Genomic DNA, 20,444 nt, shown 5'->3' with positions numbered 1-20,444 from the left:
ATTTGGACACCAATTTTAGTCACTTGTTTTATTAGATGCCTTGGAACATGATATGTGGGGATGGGGGAACAAGCTTTTGGATGTTTGTAAGGATTCTAGCATATTGGGTTTTTTAAATTGTAAAATACACATAGCATAAAACGTACCATTTCACCATTGGGAGCATGCAGTTCAGGAGAGGTAAGTGACATTCACGTGGTGCCATCCATCTCCAGAACTCTTTTTATCTCACCAAACTCAAACTGCACCTCTCCCACTTCCTGCAGGCCCTGGCCACTGCTATCCATTCTTTTTTCTGCCTCTGTAAACTTGACTGTGCTGGTGGCTCATCTAAGTAGAATCATAGAGTACTGACCTTTGGTGACTTATTTCCCTCAACATAATGTCCTCAAGGTTTATCTGTGTTGCAGCACATGTCAGAATTTTTTCTCTTTTTGAAGGCTGAATAATATTCTGCATGTTTATATTACATTTTGTTCATCCATTCATTTACTGACAGACACTTGGTTGCTTCCGCCTTTTGGCTACTGTGAACAATGTTGCCATGATCATGGGCCTACACTATTTTTCCAGACTGCTTTCTGTTGGGGTTGCATAACTTCAAAGGTGGAATTAATTACTGGACCATGGGATGATTCTGTTTTTTATGTTTTGAGGAACCATCTCACTCTTTTCCACCAAAGCTCTACTGTTTTACATTCCCACCAACAATGGACAAGGGTTCCAATTTCTCCACATCTTTGCCAACACTTGTCATTTTCCGTTTTGTTTTGTTATTGATAAGAACCATCCTGATGGGTATGAGGTATGGGTTCCATTTTTAAGGGTGAAATGATAACACAGTACCAACAACATATCCTAAGCAATCCCTCTGTTCTCCAATCAACAGATATGAATCAGGAAATGTTAACATTGGCCTTTAGACTCCTACTAGCAAAAAAGCAAATTGCATCATAACCCAAACAGGATGGGCCCAATAGAATCTAGGCCAAAGGCTTAAGAGAGCTTTTATGTTATCTAATTTGATTTTCAGAGGACTGTCTGCTTTTGGTGAACTCTTCATGTGAATTTAACTTGACAAAGAAACCAAGAAGGAATTAGAAAGCAGTTAAGGGCAGAAGTGTTGGGAGACCTCTGGGTTGCAGAGACAAGCCCCAGGAAGTTTGACTTTTCATTAGCCTACAGAAGTTGAATCTAACTTTGGCTCTCGTATCTCCCTCTGTCCTTCATCATATAGCCTTCCTCCACCTTCCTGCACTCCAACCCACAGAAAAAGACCTTGCCTGTCCTGGATCTACCCTGGTGGTTGCCCATTTGTCAGAGCCCTGCCTTGAGGAGTAATTTACCATATGGAGTCACCCAGTAATGTCTCTTGGATCCTGATCTAATAGTACAGTGTGGGAAGGGGAGTAGGTAGGAGCTGGGGTTACTCAGAAATATGTTCTTTCATGGCAAGCATAAAGGGCATTCCGAGAGCATTCTCTCTTTTTCTGCCTGCCCCCCGGGCCCCCTGTTTTGAGGTCTTCGGGGCTGGCCAAGTCTATCCAAGGGAAAGCAGAGCATCAGCCTATGGCTACACAGGAAGGGATCCATATCACGAAGGTTTGCTGACTGCGGTTATACACCGGGGGGCATGTAGGGTGGCAGGTGTCCTTCCAGCCATCCCAGGCGGCTGTCACGTTTTTCACCGAAACTGAGAATGCCTTGTTGGTGGGGACATTTGCTAAAGGGAGAGTAGCGAGTCCCTCATTAAGACGTGTGTTTGTCAGTGGATGATGGTTGAATTGCAGGAGACTGGGGCCCTTCAGAAAACAGGAGACTCTCTCCAGAAGGAAGATTAAAACTCCTGTGTGGATCCAGTAATGAAATGGAACTTGCAGGTGGCTATACGCCACAGTCATGAAGAGAAAGAACACAGAGTAATGAGACCCTGAATGATGTTCCCTAGGTTTGGCTACCTGGCAGCTAGAACCCCGAAGTGCAGCCAGAAAGCCAGGGAGCTGCCCTGCCTACTCTTCTTCCAGGCATATTTTAACTTGGCCATGTTCCTCTGATGGTTATCAAAGAAAATTAAAAGAACAGGCAGTTCAGAAGGGCTCTGGCAACATCCTAGCAATTCCCTACCCAAGGGCAAAAGAAGACTTTTAATAAAGCCTGAATTTGCTGGGGACTGCCACCTGGCTCGGCTTTTCCCGCCAAAGCTTGCAGCATTGTGATAAAGGTGGATGTTTCTGTGTCTGCCGTTCTTACAAAGCTTCCAAATGCAGACATTCCACCATTTCCCTGGGCATCCAGTTTCAGGACAGAAGAAAGGAAGTTCGCTTTTATTGAGCACCTGTGCTTTTACAACGTTCCTTCGCTTATTTGACTTTGAGTCAGATCTCTGAGATCAGCATTGTAATAGCCATTTTGACAGATAAGAAAAGCAAGGCTTGCAAACACAACTTGTCCAGTGACACATGCTCAGTTAGTTAGAACCCACATGCAAACCCAGGTAAGGACTGGGCAAAGATTGTGCTCTTTGTCTTTTTATTTATGCAGTTTATTAGATTCTCAAGCACTAGGTAGTTTATCTGAAGGTCTAACTAGCATCTACCCTGCTGCATTTTTTTTTTTAATACAGTTGCATGGGCTATAGAGTCATAATGCTGGCAGCAGCCAATTTTTGCAAAGCAACCATAGATCTCAGAGAATTTGAGAGCAAGGCTACACCTCATTTAACTCAATGGCCACCATCCAAATTGTCCCACAGTCAAGAAGTGGGCTACATTTTCATGCTTCTTCTGTACACATCCTTTATTTTTCCTTTTCGTCTTTGCCCATCCTTTTCCCCCAAATACCACAAAGTACTGTTTCAGCCTGAGGTTTCAATTAGGTTCTGGCATGACGAGCTCACGACACGCTTTGTGTGGCCCTGACAAGAGCATCCTTCCTGGTGCTTCTTTTGAGAAGGAGCCTGGGCTGCTGAATTCCCTTTTCATGCTGCCTCAAGGGAACCTCCGTTTCTCATTTGTCCAGACCCTTGTTTGTCTTTGGGGCAGTGAAATGCTGCCTGCATTTGATTGTGATTGGGATGGATTGACGTCTTTTAAAGTCCCTTGGAGGAATGAAAGCCAAGCTTACAGGGGGATTATTCCCCCTGCATTCCGTTGAATGTGGAGCTGAATGTGGAGGGCTGCACTGGTTTGGTAAATAGTGGTGGAGGGACCCGCCCACCTTTTTCTTCTGGTGATTGTGCATATTTGGATGGAACGTGTTCTGCCTGTAAAGAGGGCCTTGGAAAAAAAATCTATTAGCAAATAACTGGGACCTCAGTGGGTCAAGTGAGGCTGGCCAGTGAATCCCTTCAGGGTCACAGTTTCCATTTTAAGGTAAAAATGAACGTTTTCCACAGTTGCCCTCTAAATGCAATGGGCATAAGGAATAAATTCTCCAAGCCACCATAGAGGGTCGAGACTTGGTTCCCGAGCTCTTGTACAATCTCAAGGAAAATGCTGGGGTGTAATAGGTAGAAGCGGCCACTTTCTGGTGTTCTTTGTGTCTGTCCCTGTGTTTGTGCATGTGCAGATGGCTCCTACTCTGTCTGGCGTGCTGTTTATTTTGCTTCTGAAAGCTCCGGGGTGTGTGGGATTGTGTCTGTTCATCCCCCTCTGTACAGAGGCATGTAAATGAGCTTGTTAATTCAACTAAGCAATTGATTAAGCTGTTTTTGAATGTGCTCAGGGCTGTCCCATGCACAGCAGGGAGGCATGAAAAAAGCCCCAGTGGCTCTCTGTCTGTGGCCTTGAACAACTCCACGCCTCCTGGTTTCTTTAGGACTCTTCCTGCTCTCAGAGGCCTGGATGCAGGAGATCAGTGAGATGGAAGATGTCAGGCTAACATAAAGATAAGCACCCTTGTGATTAAGAATACGGTTGGGTCCTCTATAGAGATTAATTCTTCGGTTGTATCCAGAGGAAGGCTAGCAAATAAAAACACAGGACGCGCAGTTAAAATGAATTTCAGGTAGTAATATCTTTTATTTTAAACACTCAGTGTAAGTAAGTCCCATGCTTTGTATACAACAGACCTGAGCTATTTAGCTGAGCCTTCTGCATTTTACCTGGAAATGTTATGGAACTGGGGTCTTCTGAGAAACTGAGGCAGTGTGAAGACCCCCGCTCTTCAAACCCTGATTCTTGCAATCAAGTCAGAAATATTTAAGACATGTTGCTCAGAGTAACAGGAATGAGCTTATTGAAGGAATAGGGAAAAAGGAAAGGGGATACTCTCAAGAGAGAGAGTGGGTCTCCTGCACTCCAGATTTGTTGGGGATCCCAGAGAAGTTTCCAGAGAGTCCTGCCCAGGTCCACCTCTTGACTTTTGACTGAAGCAGGGTGACATCAGACTTTCAAGTCCCCCTGTCATGGCAACTCTAGGTCACACTGGCCCATGCTGACCAGTTCTAATTGGATTCTTAACCATACATTCTTACAGATTTTATGGTTAGAAGGAACTATCCTTACCTCCCAGAGTTTCAGGATCTGGTCACAAAAATCTCCTGGCTTCCTCCCATCGACATGATCTTGGGCCTGCATTTCTCCTGCAGGTAACAGGTAGTTTGCTGAGGAATGTGGCATAGCCTGCCCACTCAGGCCAGGCAGGGCTGCAGGTAAATTGCTTCTTGGAAAAGAAAGCATGTGGGGGTCAGCGTGGTGGGCCCGTTTCACAGAATATTCTCCTAACCTCATGTTCCTACCATCCTCATCCGTCTGTTCCCTAACAGCAACCTTGATCCAGAGAGATTGTTGAACTGGACACTTGGAGGAGGTCCTGATCCCCAGGCTGCCCAACCTACTGTTCAGCGACATTGGCCTTTCCCCTCCCCTCCCACACAGGGCCTCTGCTGCTTCCTCTGTCACAGATCCCCTGGGAGACCCAGCCTGCCCAGCACCTGCCACAACTTAGAGTTTATGCGGCTGTTTGCATTTTTGTGTACTTAATAACATCAATGTCAGTCCGTCTCCACCTCCTTCTACTCACCCCTAGACAGATATTCCTTAAACAAATGACAGGATGAAAGGCTTCCCGGGGTCACAGGTCTAGAACCCAGTGCAAAGGTGGGGTTTGTGGAGGGAGATTAGAGTGTCATGGGCATTCTGGATGGGCGAGCAAAAGCAGCAGAGCCACTGGAGTGTGAATGCAGTGGTGTGTTTCCAGGACAGCGAGCAGAGCAGTTGAGTGGTTAGCATCAGACCCAACTGTAGAGAGCAGTGTCCTCGAAGCCATCTTAGGGGTTGGACACAGAGGTTCTCAGAGAGTAAAAAGCGCATGCAGATTGTGAGGAGAGGGGTGACCTGGAGAAAGTCACTCCGGTGGTTTTGTTGAAAACCACCAGAGAAAGCCAGCTCCCCAGGAGGCTGCCACAGCAGCAGAGAGCATCCCATCCAGAAATCCCCATGAGCTACCCCCCCCCCCCCCCCCCCCCCCCCCCCCCCCCCCCCCCCCCGTCTCCCAGGCACAAAGCCCAGGGACCCCAGGAGGAGCACAGACGATTCCCAGCTCACTGGCTCCTGTGGTCAGGAGTTGAGATAATGTGAGCTGGAATTCCTTGAGGTTTCCCCCTGAATTCTCAGATGTCATTCTAAAACATTCCTTTCCTAAAGCCACCCAGACTTTCTCCCCATGGAAACCTTCTTTCCCTTGGGTCTCCCTGCATCTGCTTTCCAGTGTTTAGACAGAGAGCCTTTGCTGAATCCACTGCTTGGTGTTCAGGCATGTAGATTTTCTGAATCGGCACTAAGTTTTTCTACCTGAAGAGCTACCCCATATTTGCTTTTTATTGCCGTTGATGACTTTGGCCTAGTACCAACAGACTCTGAAAGATACATGTTTGAACATGCATGCACATGCATTCATGTGTACGCATGCATTTATACACACATACATGCACAAGCACACACACGCATTGTTCATAAATCCACACATACACATGTGCACACTGACGTACGCACACACATACATATTTTACTAAGGTGGAAGTGGAAGGGAAGGGAAGTCAGGCCGTCTCCCTCTGGGTATTCCTCTTAGAAGTGCTGCTGCTTCCTCTACCTGCATTTCTCTGGTTTCTGAGACCTTTACGGGGCAGTTTGTACTAGAGTTCACTTCCCCCAGTTCCTTCTTACAGCTTTTGACAGCCTCTGTCCTTGACAAAAAAATTAAGAGACAAAAAAACCTGCATAGTTTTTCTGGAGGAGATGTATGTATTCCACATTTTAACATATATATCTCCGCTCTGATAGATATATGGTTTCCTAACCATAAGAAGCTCGTCATGACCTCCCGCTTCCATTGAAGCTGTCAAGCTGCTTTCCTGACAGTTGGCCAAACTAGCAATCTACTGACAGAACCCCTTTCAGACTTTCATTTTTTTTTTTTATTAACTATAACATTTTAAAATGCAACACCACACGTCACACAGCTTGAAGAGGTTTGAACAGCATGGTGTTTTTTTCCATAATGACATTTGTTTTCAGCAGCGTTTTTCCAGCTTTAGATTTACTATGACATGAGCGCAAAAGGAAGCGGTCAGAAGAAGTTTGGGTAATTTGGACAAAGTTGGCTTAGCCAGTTCCCATGAAATCACATGAAACTACGTGTCTAGGAGCTTTTACAAATTGGAAGCTACTGCTATTCCCAGTTCCCTCTGGAAAAGCCTGCAGAGGGCAAGCTATGGCATTCACAGGACCTGAAATAAGTTTGTTTTTTTCTTTTTTTTTTTTCTTTTTTTGCGGTGCTGGGGATTGAACCCAGGGCCTCATGCTTGCGAGGCAAACACTGTACCAACTGAGCTATATCCCCAGCCCTAAGTTTGTTTTTTTCTGAAAGAACAAGGGTCTTGCATGACCTGGACTGCTGACCTATCTCTGTACCTCCTCAGCTGTCAGCCACTCTCTGCTTGCCCTCTTCTTCAGGCATGGAGAATGTCTCTTGGTCCCTTGAATGAATCATGTTCCTGGCCTCTTGGTAGATCTCTATGCTATGGTTTGGACATGGTGTGAGAGTCCTCCTAAGATCCATATGTTAGGGCTTGGTCCCCAAGGTAGAGCTATTGGAAGATGGTGTAACCTTTGGAAGGTAGGTCCTGAGGCAGAAGTCCTTAGATCTTGGGGGTGTGCCCTCAAAGGGGATTATGGGGCCCTGATCTTGCTCCCTTTTTCTCTTTCCCCATTTCCTGACTTGAAATGTAACCCTTTTGCTCTGACACACACTCTGGACCATTACCATTCACCACTCTTGCTGGAACTGAGACTGTGTGGCCTCATGCTTTTGAACCTCCTAAATTGTTAGCTGAATAAACCTTTTCTCTTTATAATTTATTTGCCTCAGGTATTTCATTGCAGCAACACAAAGTCAACTAATACATTTGCCTGGAATGCTCTTCTCTTGACACACTAAACACCCACTTATCCTTCGCAGTTATCATTTTACATTTATTCATGTGACTATTTAATTAATGTCTATCATCCCCATGAGATTATAGTTATATGAAATCAAGGACCTGGTCTTTTTTTATCATTTCCTCTGCACTTACTATAGTATCTGGAACAAGGTAGGCTCTCAAAAATTTTCTGAGTGAGTGAATTCACAAATGCATGAACGTTGATTGTCCCATGAGGGCAGAGAATGTCACAGAAATCCAATTATACCTAGATCCCAGCACAGTGCCTGGCATACAATAGGTGCCCAATAAGTGTTTGTTGGGTGAATGAATAAGCATTGTTCCATATTTGACACCATGCCCAGCACTGTCCTTGACCTTGAGGAGGTGAGCTTGTACTTAGATAATATGTATTTGGATGAAAGAATTAATAGTTCAGTGGGGCACTGGGACTACGGCTTTTGTTTCTGAGTCAAACATGGATTTGAATCCCACTGGCTCCACCACTCTCTAGTAGTGTGGTTTTTAGTGAGCCACACAAACGATGTGTTATAAGGACTGTATGAAATGATATATATGCAGTGCCTTACCTAGTACCTGGGTAAGCACTCGATCCATGTTAGCTGTCACCATGATTAATTTAGCAACTCTCAATGTGTTCAAGTATGGTGAGGTCATTGACCAACAGCATGACTCCAGGCAAGTCTTCATATTTCTGAGCTTCAGTTTTCTATTGTGTAACATGAGAGGATTAAGTGATAATTGGGTTCTTTCCAGGTGTGACGTAGAGATGGCAAGATCAGTAGGAATAAATGTGGAGAGGAAATTTCCAGGAACAGGCAACCGAGCCACATCTGGAAGGTCAGATAGAGCATATTTAGACCAAGAACAGAAGGTGGGAGAAGAGCTTGTGCAAGGCCACGGGTGTGGGAAAGAGCATGGGGCATTTGGAAGTGAGGTGGAAAGGAGGGTAGGTAGCTGGAGGGTAGCTCTTCAGGAGTGGTGGACTGTTTGTGGACCATACAGCCTGAAGTGGACAAATGGGGAGAGGTCAGGGAGCTTGGAGTCAGGGAAGTGAGATGGGAGGACACGTAGCCGTTCTGGCACTAGCTGATAAGGCCTGGCTGGAGTTGGCAGGAAGAGCAAATGGGAAATGAAGAATCCAGAATGAATCAGCGACACAGCCGGGTGTCAGATCAGACACAGGGAATGCAAGAGGAGTCCAGAGTGTTTGCTGCCACTCTCAGAAATGTGTCCTGTCCTTCAGAAAAGTGGGTTGTGCCCTAAAAATGTGCATCAGTGGTTGGCAACCCACCAGCTGAGGATGGGAAGCTGGGAGCTAGAGAGTGGAGGAAGCGGAGACAGAGGGAGGGCTGGCATCCACCCCCACAGCCAGCACTGGGACAGACCCAGCCAGTTCTACACCTGTCATGGAATGGATGGGAGTAGACCAGGGAAAGGGGTAGGAGACAGGGGTTTGGCTTTAGAAATCCAGAACAGAAATAGGCCACATTAGAGAGCCATGGGAGTAAGGCAGGGACCAGGCTTCTTTAGTCAGCTGCCCTCTGGGGAACAGGAGATCCCCAGGTAACCAGGAGATCCAGTTGGGATGGCCTCCAGTAGGTGACTTTGGGGTGGGGGAGGCATGTCCCTGTGGCATCATAGCTGTAACCCATTGGCCACCCAGCACAGCAGCTGGAAGCTCTGGAGTAGCTTTGAGTTCCAGCATGGGGTAGTGAGGGTGTGATGCAGCCTTAACAAGGGCTTTGGAGTCACACAGACCTGCTTAAAGCTGAGCTCTGCTGTACCAACCACGTGCTCATGAGTAAGTTGCTGAGCTTGTCCTAACCTCAGAGCCCTCATCCTCAAAGGTGAGGATTATCTGAGTTAGTTTATATACAGAGTCCGGCATATAGTAGGTACTCAGTAAAAGGAAGACAAATAAAAACTGTAAATGCTAGATGTGGATTAGACAACTGAATTCAAATGCAGATGCTAGGGAAACAGGAGTTCCTTTTTTCTCTCTGATTTCTGCAAAGTGCAGCCATACGTGACAACTCAAAGCATTCCTTCTTTGCAAGGCCTCCTGACAGCTATAACCTTGACTGACTGGCTTGCACGTATACAACTGTAACCTTTTATTTAGGTAGCAAAATCATTTTGTGTGCCAGTTTTGGCAGTGTATTCCCAAGGTGTCAACTAGGTAACTGGTTTCAGGTAGGTCTCCTTCCTCCATCCATGTTTGTTAGCATCATTTAGAGCAGTGGTTTTTAAAGGGTGGTTCTTGGGCCAGCAGTCTTGGCATCACTTGGAAACTTGATGGAAATGCAAATTCTCAGGCCGCAGGACAGATCTACAGAATCAGAAACTCAAGCTGGGGTCCATCAATCTGTTTTAACAAGCCCACCATGTGATTCTAATGTATACTTAAGTTTGAGAACTACTAAATCAGACTGTAACCAACAGAACTATGTCTAAATGTGAGCAATACCAGGAGGAACGGAACATTGAGCCAGTGATGTTTTTAAGGTTTAAAAAAGACGTTTTTGTTCACTGTTTCTAATCCTGATACCTAAGCCTATTAAGGCTGTCAGTTAAATAAGATTCAGTAGGGCACTGCACGTGAACTTCTAAAGCTTAAACTGCATAGTTCCAAGTGTGGGATGGAAGCTTTGGGATACTAAGTAATTGATAAGCTGCATGTTTTTGCATTTAAGCTTCAGTAATGGAATGCTCCCGAAACAGTTTCCTTTTCAGAACAGGAAAAGCTAAGAATTCAACAGTCTCATCCCTCTTCTGACTTTTTCATAACCGTTTTTAAATTTCTGAGCAGAGTCTGGGCTCTTTGAAGAATTCTCTTCATCTTATTTTCCATAACTTTGTCCTGGAAAATGCAGTCTGGGGAAATCAGTTTAAAGAGGATTCATCTGAGTCTAGTGCAGAACTTGAAATCCACAGCAGGCAGATCCTTTGTCATAAACAGGAGGAATACCACACAGATAATGCAGTTGCTGCTCTGGCTCTGGCTGCTTCTGGATTATTCCCCAGACCAAATACTGCAAACCGTGTCTGTGGCTCTGCTTTGAGCAAATACCTTTTTATTTTACTTAAGTCCTGCACACACACACACACACTCGTGACCTGCATCCACATGTTTCTAATTCATTTACACTTCACTCGTCAGCATGTGTTGGGTAAGCAACCTGCCACGTCCAAGTTTTATGGGCTGTGTTTACGAGGCTGCTTTTCTTGAACAGGGATATCATATATTCTACCCCCAAAATGGAACTTGAGCCTGGGAAATGAGGACTTCAGTGCTAAACTTGGAGTGAACTTGTGAAGTTTGACTGGATCTGAAAGGACGCCCAGATGTTACCCATTCTCTAAGAATAGACTCCCATAGTCATGCATGGAATCACTCCTCTGAGCTTACCTGAAATTTCCTCCCCAGTTGATCGAAGGGGGAACACTGTGCCCTGGTGGGACTAGCTAAAACCTCCTTTCCTGCCACTTTTCCATCCATCCTTCTTAGAAGTTCCCGCTTGCTTCCTCAGAGTGAATGCAAAGCTCACTAAAACTGAGAACTTCCCCATGTTTTGCTCTCTTAGAAAGCAACGTTTTTCTCTTCCACTTACACAAAGGTCCTGGAAAGACAGCATAGGAGTTTTATGCTTTTGTGTTAACTTTGAATAGAGTTGGGAGACACCGTTGATAGTAACTGCACAGAAGGATTCCATTTCTCAGAACCTGAATTGCTGAGGTGATTTTTAACATTTTTTAAAATTAATTTTTACTTTTTAAAGGTATGCATGTATTTATCTTACAACATCAAAGATTTCTCGATTTGCTCCTTCACCAGTATGTCTTACTCCCTATTTTAGCTATTCTTTTAATATTTACCTTATGTCTAAATCATGCTTATATTATTACTTCTAGATTTTTCCATTTAAAAATTTTCCTGTTAAAAATATAGGCTTTGCCCTCTTTCATTAGCTGCTCCTTTGACCTCCTCACACACTCATCCCACACCCTCTCAATAGCATTGTGCTATAATTCTGATTAGCTGGATAATGACTGCTTATGTGATAATGACTGTGCCCACTCTACAGTATAGACCGTGTGGCGCTGACCTAGGTCAGGTCTCCAGGACACTGTCCTGAGGCTGAGGTTTGTGTCCAGTGTCTATTGGGCAAGGCACCTGTGATGTAGGAGGCAGGATAGGACAGAGAGGAAGGTGTTGAACTGTGACTCAGTCCCCTGGGAAGGTCTGTGAGGGGAGAGACCTACAGAGTTACCTGAATCTGAGACAAGGGAGGGTCTTTGTACCACATGGACCAATCACTAGATAGGGTTTTCCCTGGGGATAATGCAGAATGTTTTCATCACCCTAAGAAGAAAGTCCACCCCATTACCAGACGTGCTATATTCTCCCTTCTCTCCCATCCCTGGAAACCACCAATGTACTTTCTTCCTCTATGGATATTTCTATGCTGAACATTTTCCTATAAATGAAATTATACAATATGTCTCCTTATATGACTGACTTCTTTCACTAAGCATATTATTTTAAAGATTTGTCTATGTCATAGCATGTATGAATACTTCATTTCTTTCTGTTGCCAAATAATCTTCCATTGTATGGATACAACATATTTTCTTTAACCATTCATCAGTTGAGGGACATTTGGGTTGTTTCCATTTTTAGCTCTTCTGAATATTGCTCCTGCTCTAGTCTCAATGTTGGTGTCCCCCCCAAATGCATATGTTGTAACCTAATACCCAACGTGATGTTGTGCAGAGGTGAGGACTTTTAGGAAGTGCTGTGGCTTCATTGTGGTTTGTCCCTGCCAAAACTCACACTCAAATTTGATTTCCAGCGTAGTGGTGTTGGAAGGTGGCCCCCTGACAGGGATAATGTCTTTCTTGTGAGACTGCATTAGTTTTTGGTGGAACATATTAGTTCTCTCAAAAGCAGGTTGTTATAATGTAAGTCACCCCTTTGTCCCCTGCCTCTCTTCCACATGCATCTATTTCCCCTTCTGCTTTTCTGTCATGCATGGAGTCTCATGTGACCCTCCCTAGAAGCCTAGCAGATTCTGGCTCCATGCTCTTGTACTTCTAGAACTGTGAGCTAACTGTGAACTCTTTTTATTATAAATTATTCAGTCTCAGATATTCTGTGATAGCAACCGAAAATAGACTAAGATAGGAAGTGATTAAATTACAAGGGCTCCACCCTCAAGAATGGAATTAGTGTCCTCATAAAAGAATTCATTGGAGCACCCTTGCCTCTGCTGCCACATGAGGACACAGTAGCAAAGCCCCATGTAGGAAGCAGGGAGCCCTCACCAGACACCGAATCTGCTGGTACCTTGATATTTGACTTCACAGCCTCCATAACTGAGAGATAAGTTGCCTTTGCTTATAAATGACCTATTTTGTTATAGCACCCCAACTGGACTAAAATAGCTGTTACAAATGTTCACATACAAGTTTTTGTGTAGATATATGTTTGCCTTTCTTGTGAGTATAAACTTAGATGTGGAATGTCTGGATCACAAGGTAACTATTTTGAAGAATTGCCACATTTTCCAAAGAAGTGATTACATTTTACAGCCCCACCAGCATTGTGTAGTCTTATACAAAAGCTCTAATTTCTCTACATTACTGTCAACACTGGTTATTCTCTTTTTTAAAAATTTAGCTGCCTAGGTGTGAAGTGGTTTCTCAGTGTGGTTTGATTTTTATTACCCTAGTGACTGTTGATGTCAGGCAGCTTTTTGTGTCCTTATTGATAATTCGTATATTTTCCTTGGGGGAAACATCTATTCAAAAACTTTGTCCACTCCTTAATTGGGTTGCCTTTTTTATTGAGAAAATCTTATTGTGTTTAATTGAGCACTCTTTATAGATTCTGGATATAAGTCCCATAGATGATATATGACTTGAAAATTTTTTGTCCCATTCCATGGGTTTTCATGTCATTTTCTCAGTGGAATTCTATGATGAAATCTAATTTACCTATTTTTTTCTTTGTCCCTTGTTCTGTTGCTATCACACATCTAAGAAACCATTGCCAAATCTAAAATCACAAAGATTAATGCCTGTACTTTCTTTTCTTTTCTTTTTTTCTCTTCTCTTTTTCCTTTCTTTCTTTCTGTTTCTTTCTTTCTTCTTCTCCTCCTCCCTCCCTCCTCTTCCTCCCTCCCTCCTCCTCCTCCTCCCCCTCCTCCTTCTCCTCCTCCTTCTTCTCCTGATCCTTCTCCTCTGTCTTTCTTTCTTTCTGAATCTGGAGTTTGAGCTGAGGGCCTTGAGCATGCTAGGAAAGTGTTCTGCCAATGGGCTATATACCCCAGCCCTATGGCTATATTTTCTTCTCAGAATTTTATAGCTATAGTGCTTACATTTAGGTTGATGATACATCTTGAGTTCTTTTTTGTAAATGGTAAGTTCATTGTTTTGCATACAATATGCAAACTTGTCACAATAGCATTTGTTACAAAGATTATTGTTTTCATATTGATTTTGGTTTGGAACCCTTGTCAAAATCAATTGACCATAAATGTAAAGATTTGTTTCTGAACTCTTATTGATGTGAGATCTTTTTTAGCACAGGCAATTATAGTTTTAAGTTTTCCCTCTAAGCATCAATATGGCTAACAACCCATGAACTTTGGTATGTTATATTTTCATTTTTATTAATTTCAAAGTATTTTTTCTCATTTTCTTTGTGTTTTTTTTTTTTTTTCCCTTGATTGTTCATTAGGAGTGTGTTGTTTAATTTCCACACAGTTGTCCCAAATGGCTTTCTGCTATTGATTCCTAAGATCAATCTAGGTGGTCAAAGGATATACCCTTTATTGTTTCAGTCCTTTAAACTTATTGAGTCTTGTTTAATGGCTTGTTTAATGGCTGCTACTTGTTCCCTCCTGGAGAATGTTTGATGTGCACTTGAGAAGAATGTGTGTTTTGCTGTTGTCGGGTGGAGTGGTTTATAGGTATTTTTTAAGCCCACTTGATTAATAGTGTTATTCGAGTGTTCTCTTTCCCTGTTGCTTTTCTTTCTTATTGTTGATAAATTACTGAAAGTGGACTATAGAAGTAGAAAACTGCTATTGCTGAGTTGTTTATTTTTTCTTTCAATTCTACCATTTTTTATTTCATGTATTTTAGGGCTCTGTTGTTCTATCTTCCTGAGAGATATAACCTTTTATCATTTAAAATGTCTTTATTTGTCTGTAGTAACATTTTTTAAATCTTTTTTTTCTGATACAGGGATAACCACTCCCGTGTTCTTGTTTTTATCAATGAGTTAATTTCCAGAGGCATTAGGCAGCCATTCTAGAAAATGGAACCTCTATTTCTTAAACATCCCAACAGATTTGTTGGTTTAAAACCCCTTCTGTTTCCAAATAGGAGACTCTGCAATGTGAGGTGTCATTTCTGCTTCAGTTCCTGCTTAGCACCAACTTTCTTCCGGCTAAATCTTTACTGTGGGTCCTTCTGCTATCTAGCTTTTGACATTTTGAAACTATTAACTCCTTTGTACATTTTTTTATGTCCTGTCAGGTTTATTACTTAAAAACAAAACAAAACCAAAACTGTTTACTCTTACATCCATGGGTTTTTCCAAAGAAATGGAACTCAATAACTAATTTAAATCTTTAACTTCTATTTGTAGGTAAATCATTTAGCTACTAACTGCTTTATTCTGAGTAATTTAAATTTGCTTCTGTATTTTTCAGCATTTCTTTCATGATCACAGACTTCTTTAGTATCAGGGATCCAGATACTTGGTAGTATTTTAATTAGAATGCTTATGTTTGGGGTTATATTATCTTTTTTTAAAAATTATTTATTTTTTTTTACAAACTGCACTTTGATTCATTGCACACAAATGGGGTACATCATTTCATTTCTATGGTTGTACATGATGTAGATTCATAGCATTCATGTAATCATACATGTACCTAGGGCGATGATGTCTGCCTCTTAAATTTAGGTGTGGGAGTGGAGGAGCATCTTTGTTCAAATAAAGATAGTCTGGAGCTCCCAAGTCTGTTCACTGCCTGATCTTCCTTAGAGCAGAGGCTCTGAACCTGACTGTGTCCTGGGCTCATCCTCAGAGTTTCTGATTCAGGAAGCCTGAGGTGAGGCCAAGAGTCTGCACTTTCAGTAAGTTCCCAGGGGATGCTGGGGATGCTGGTCCCAGAACCACATGGAGAACCACTCAGTGTGGAAGGTGAAGTGTTCCTTCTGGGGGCCAGGAGGACTTTTAGGATGAGAACAGAGAGGGAGAGGAATAGGAGGGAGAAAAACAGGGAAGAGAAGTGCACACCCATTTGTGCTTTTCCTGTGGCTCCCTGCTTGTGCTTCCTCTCCTGTTTCCCCCTTTCTGTGGGTGGATAAATGATGAAATCTTCTGGCATCAGTCATTTTTATTTTATTTTATTTATTTATTTGTGGTTCTGGGGATTGAACACAGGGCCTTGTGCATGTGAGACAGACACTCTACCAACAGCTTTATCCCCAGTCCAATTTTTATTTTTAATGGTGCCAGGGATTGAAACTATGGCCTTGTACACACTAAACATACACTCTACCACTGAGCTACACCCCAGCCCCAGGATTGTAACTTTGTATGAGAGAGAAGCAAAAGGGATGAAGTGAGGCCTTTGTGTATGCTTTTATGTGGAACTGTAAAGGGCTGGGGGATGTACACAGGGTCTAATGGCATCCTGATGTATTCTTACGAGAAACACTAGAGTGAGTGTTTCTTTAAGGCAAAAGGATTCTGGGCAATTTTGTCAGGGTGTCACATGAGCTCAGGTTTCAGTTATCTCCCGGTTGCAAATCTGAGAAGGCAGGAACACCATCTAAGTCACACAGGGAGGGGTCACTCTCAGGAATTGGTTTGAGCCACAGGAGGGAAAAGCCTGGATCTAAATCATTCCTATGGGTTATTTTCAATTAACCACTTGGAAATTTTGCCACGACTGTTTCATGTTTAGCCTTTTCCCCCTCAGAATATTCTTTTGTATTATGGTTGCAAATACTGAGAAAAAAATTACGGCTGCAGCAGATAGTATCCCAAAGGACAGAAGTCGTTGAGAGGAAGGCAAGAGAAGTGAGAACCCCAAATGCCTGCCCTGTGTGAGGTTGTCTGTCACAGATGACTACTACTGAAATGTGATGTGCCTGGCTAGTCCCAGAGAACCTGGGAAGAGAAGGAACAGGATCTTGATAGATGAAAAGAGAAAGCAAGTTGTAGGAGACAAGTTTTGCTTCTGACTTGTCATTTCCTTTTCTTTCACAGTGCTGGGGATTGAACCCAGGGCCTCACACATATTAGGCCAGCACTCTACTACAGAGCTGTGCTCCTAGCCCTTGGGGTTTTCTAAATCTAGAAAAGGATCTGGTTTGGGGTAATTTCCAAAGATGCTTCCCTCTTGGTATTCTTGTTTTCTGTTGTGTTTTGCTTTGTTTGGGTACTGGGAATTGAACCAAGGGGCTCTTAACCACTGCGCCACCTCCCCAGCTCTTTTTTATTTTTTTATTTTGAGACAGCATCTTGCTAAGTTGCTTCGGGCCTCACTTATTCTGTGTTTGTTTTCCAAGATCATGTCTTATATCTTTAGGACAGCCAGGGTAGGAAAGCAAGTCTTGTAACTTCTAAGAGTTCAGAGTGTGCACACACAGCTCAATCTTTCATGAACCATGTAGTCCCAGAGGCTCCATGTTCTTTCCTGTTAGTGGTTTTCAATGACTTTGGAATAGAAGGAAGTTCATTGCCATGACAGTCAGGCAGCCACACTAGGGAAAATATGATGTATTGTTTTGTGTAGGAAAAAGTCAGTATTGCCCAATCTGGTAATCTGATGTTTTGACAAGGCACGACCCTAGAACATGCTCTTTATAGCTAAGCATAGCACTAGTCTTGTCTCCAAAAACAGTTTAAAAAAAAAAAATCAGTGTGTACTTGGCTTGTCTGTTTCTTTTGGATATGGAAATAGATTTTGTCTAAACTTTTTTTCTCTTTCTTATTTTGGAAGCAGCTAAATTGTTCCTTGATGGAATAATTAAGTTAGCATCTATGGAGCACCTCTGTATGCCAAGCTCTGTGTGAAGTAACAAAGATATAGAGAAAGACCTAGACACAGGGAAATGCATCTAGCAGGCGGAGGGGAGAAAAAGACCAAAAATTAAAAAAAAAAAAAAACCCACAAAATATGGGGGCAACTTGCACGTATTCATCCCTTTTATTCCTCAGTGATTTGAAGTGTTTGCTATGTGTGAAGGTCTCTGCCAGGTGCTGGGAATGCAAAAGTGATGAAGCTAGGCACATTCCCAGGCCCCCTCAGACCCCTGCTACAATAAAGCATGGTTCATGCTGTACTAGAAGAGGCCCAACCCACCTGTGATGGGGGCGGTGCACATGTGGAATCAGGGTCCATGGGGGACCTACAGAGGAGGTAACCTGGGCACTAAAGCAAGGTCAATTTGGATGCTAGCCAAGTGAGGGAAGGGCAGAAGGGACAGCTGAGCAATGGCTAGACAGAGGAAATGATTGGTTGGGTGTAGAATGTGGATTTCAGGAACAATGGCAGGAAATGAGACCATAAAGGTAGGCAAGGTTCGATTCTTGGAAGATGTTTTGTCCATTGTTTAGGACTTTGAACACAACTTAAGATGATGGAGAGAGTCCTTAAATTATCTCATAGTGGATGAATCATTACAGGAAACAGCAGCCTTTAAAAAGAGCATCACAAAGCTGATATAACTATATAGGTCATATCATAAAAATTGTGGGATTGCTGATATAAGTATGATAGTGGCAAAGTACAGGACGATGTCAAAAAGCAGAACCTGTTACTTGCATGATGAAATCCTTTGTGCTATTCACTCAGCAGTGAGTCTCCACTGTGCCAGCAGATCAAGATGCAGCCCTTCCCTAAGCCATCAAATATGGGAGATCAGTACTTCCTTGCAACTTGAAAAAGTGCACACTTGCAAAATGTCCAGAATAAGCAAAATCCAGAGAGACAGAAAGTAGACTGGTGGTTGCCAAGATCTGGAGGGAGGGAGGCATTGGAGTGGCAGCTAACAGGCATGAGGTTTCTTTTTGAGGTGATGGAAATGTTCTGGCATTAGACAGTGGTACTAGTGTCCAACCTCGTGAATATACTAAAATGTACACTTTAGTTAAAATGGTTAATTTTATGTTATGTGAATTTTTATCTCAACAAAAAACATAGGGATAAAAGGTGCTGATTGACTCTGCAGCACTGACTCTTTTTTCTGTTTTGTGCAGTGAAGGGCAATCGCAAGTGTGAGCTGAACTGCCAGGCAATGGGCTACCGCTTCTATGTGCGGCAAGCAGAGAAGGTCATTGATGGAACCCCATGTGACCAGAATGGTACAGCCATCTGCGTGTCCGGACAGTGCAAGGTAAGTCCCCTGGACTGCGTGTCCAGGGTGGATTCTTGGGGTGTTTGTTCCATGGCTGCTGATCTATTGTTTTCATAGAGGGGCTGCTGCAGCTCCCCAGCCCACACGGGGGCACTGAGCTCTGGAAGAAGCGGGCTAAGGTGGGGACCGCTCATCAGCTCTCTGCTTTTGGTCTTTGGGAGTTGCCTCAATTCACGCTGGCATATTTCAGGTATTAAGTGATTGATGTTCACACCACACATCTCACAAGGGAGAGGGCAATCTTGCCTGGTGGGGCCTGGAACAACTTACCTACCTGTGAAGTGGAGGTTATGGAGAGGACACTGCCGGGTAAGTTCAGAAAGGGTGGCATCGTAAGGTTGGCATTTTAAGGGGATGGCGAGTTTTATCTTGCCTCCCCCACATGAGGCAGGCTTCCAAAGGAAAGTTGCTTAGTGCCTTTTATAGCAGAAGTTGTACTTTAAACAGGAAGAGTTTTCCACCTCCTTGGGCTTCTGAAGTCTGTTCCAAAAACTCCCCACCCCATATTCTACAAACATTCGGGTTGGAGACACTCCTTGTGGGATATTCAACATTGACAGAAGGCACCATTTGGTTAAAAATAGGCATCTCAGATGGGATGGCCCAGGTTCGAGAGCCACATCCATTGGTCCTGGACTTCTACCTTGCTTTCATCTATAAAAGCATTAGTGGATCTAAGACCTAGCAGCAAATGACTCTGGAGCCCTGACTAAGATTCTAGTTTAATTAACACTCAATAGCTAGCAGGAATGACTTTCATCAAAGGAAGAGAGCTCTTTGGCTATAACATCTGAACATTCCTGTTACACTTTGAATGTCAATCACCACATCTATTTGATATTAGAGCTATTGAAGTGTGATTTATAAGCACAAACTCCCCTCACACCTCACCTTTTAAATGGAGGTTTCAAATAGGATACTTGTCAAAGCAGAATCAATATGCTCATATTTGGAATGAAAGTTAGGAAAGATAGGAGCCCTCACTTGGTATGTGATGTGTATGAAATGCCTTTGGAAGACCTAAGCCCTGAAAGAATTAGGATGTGGCACAGAGGAGGCGGGAAGCACGTTGGGAAGTTCACTAGAGGCTCAGATATGTCTGGGCCTCCAATTTTCTGCTGCTTTGGGAAAACCACTGGTTTTCACACATCCTCTCTCTTCAAGCCTTGGCATCCCCAGATGATAACCCAAGGGAGTTCTGAGAGCCTCATCTCTGATGTGCACTACTTCTAAATGCCACTGACCCTAAAATGATGAACCTTAGAGTAATCTAGTCTTCTCTTTCAGGTCCTGAATCAATTGTTTAATTTGCTGCATGCAGGGGCATTGCCAGGAGGAGGGGTGGTATCATGGTTAAAAATTTGTGCTCTGGAGTCAGGCTGCCTGGATCCAAATCCTGTCTCTTCCACTGATTTATTGTGTGATCTTGCAAAAGTTGTTGTAGTGACAAATCATGACCCTCATAACAGAACCTGGCACTCACATCTATCTGATGATATTTGAGTGTTCTATGCAAAAGTATTTGCTTTTTTTGAGGCAGGGGGGAGTGTGGGGG

At 43.3% G+C, this 20,444-nt stretch overlaps 1 protein-coding gene across 1 annotated transcript in view; it reads left to right on the top strand.

Moving 5' to 3' along the window:
- The window catches only part of Thsd4 (thrombospondin type 1 domain containing 4), a 590,727-nt gene that overhangs the window by 256,479 nt on the left and 313,804 nt on the right, over positions 1-20,444 (top strand). Inside the window, exon 7 of the mRNA XM_047539595.1 lies at positions 18,732-18,868. Coding sequence (XP_047395551.1) covers positions 18,732-18,868 — 137 coding nt within the window. The remainder of the gene's footprint in view (positions 1-18,731; positions 18,869-20,444) is intronic.

This window comes from Sciurus carolinensis, chromosome 2 (genome assembly GCF_902686445.1).
Source record: "Sciurus carolinensis chromosome 2, mSciCar1.2, whole genome shotgun sequence".
In the NCBI taxonomy this organism is placed as follows: domain Eukaryota; kingdom Metazoa; phylum Chordata; class Mammalia; order Rodentia; family Sciuridae; genus Sciurus; species Sciurus carolinensis.
Note: the sequence above shows the minus strand (reverse complement) of the source record. Positions and strands in the feature narration are given on the sequence as shown.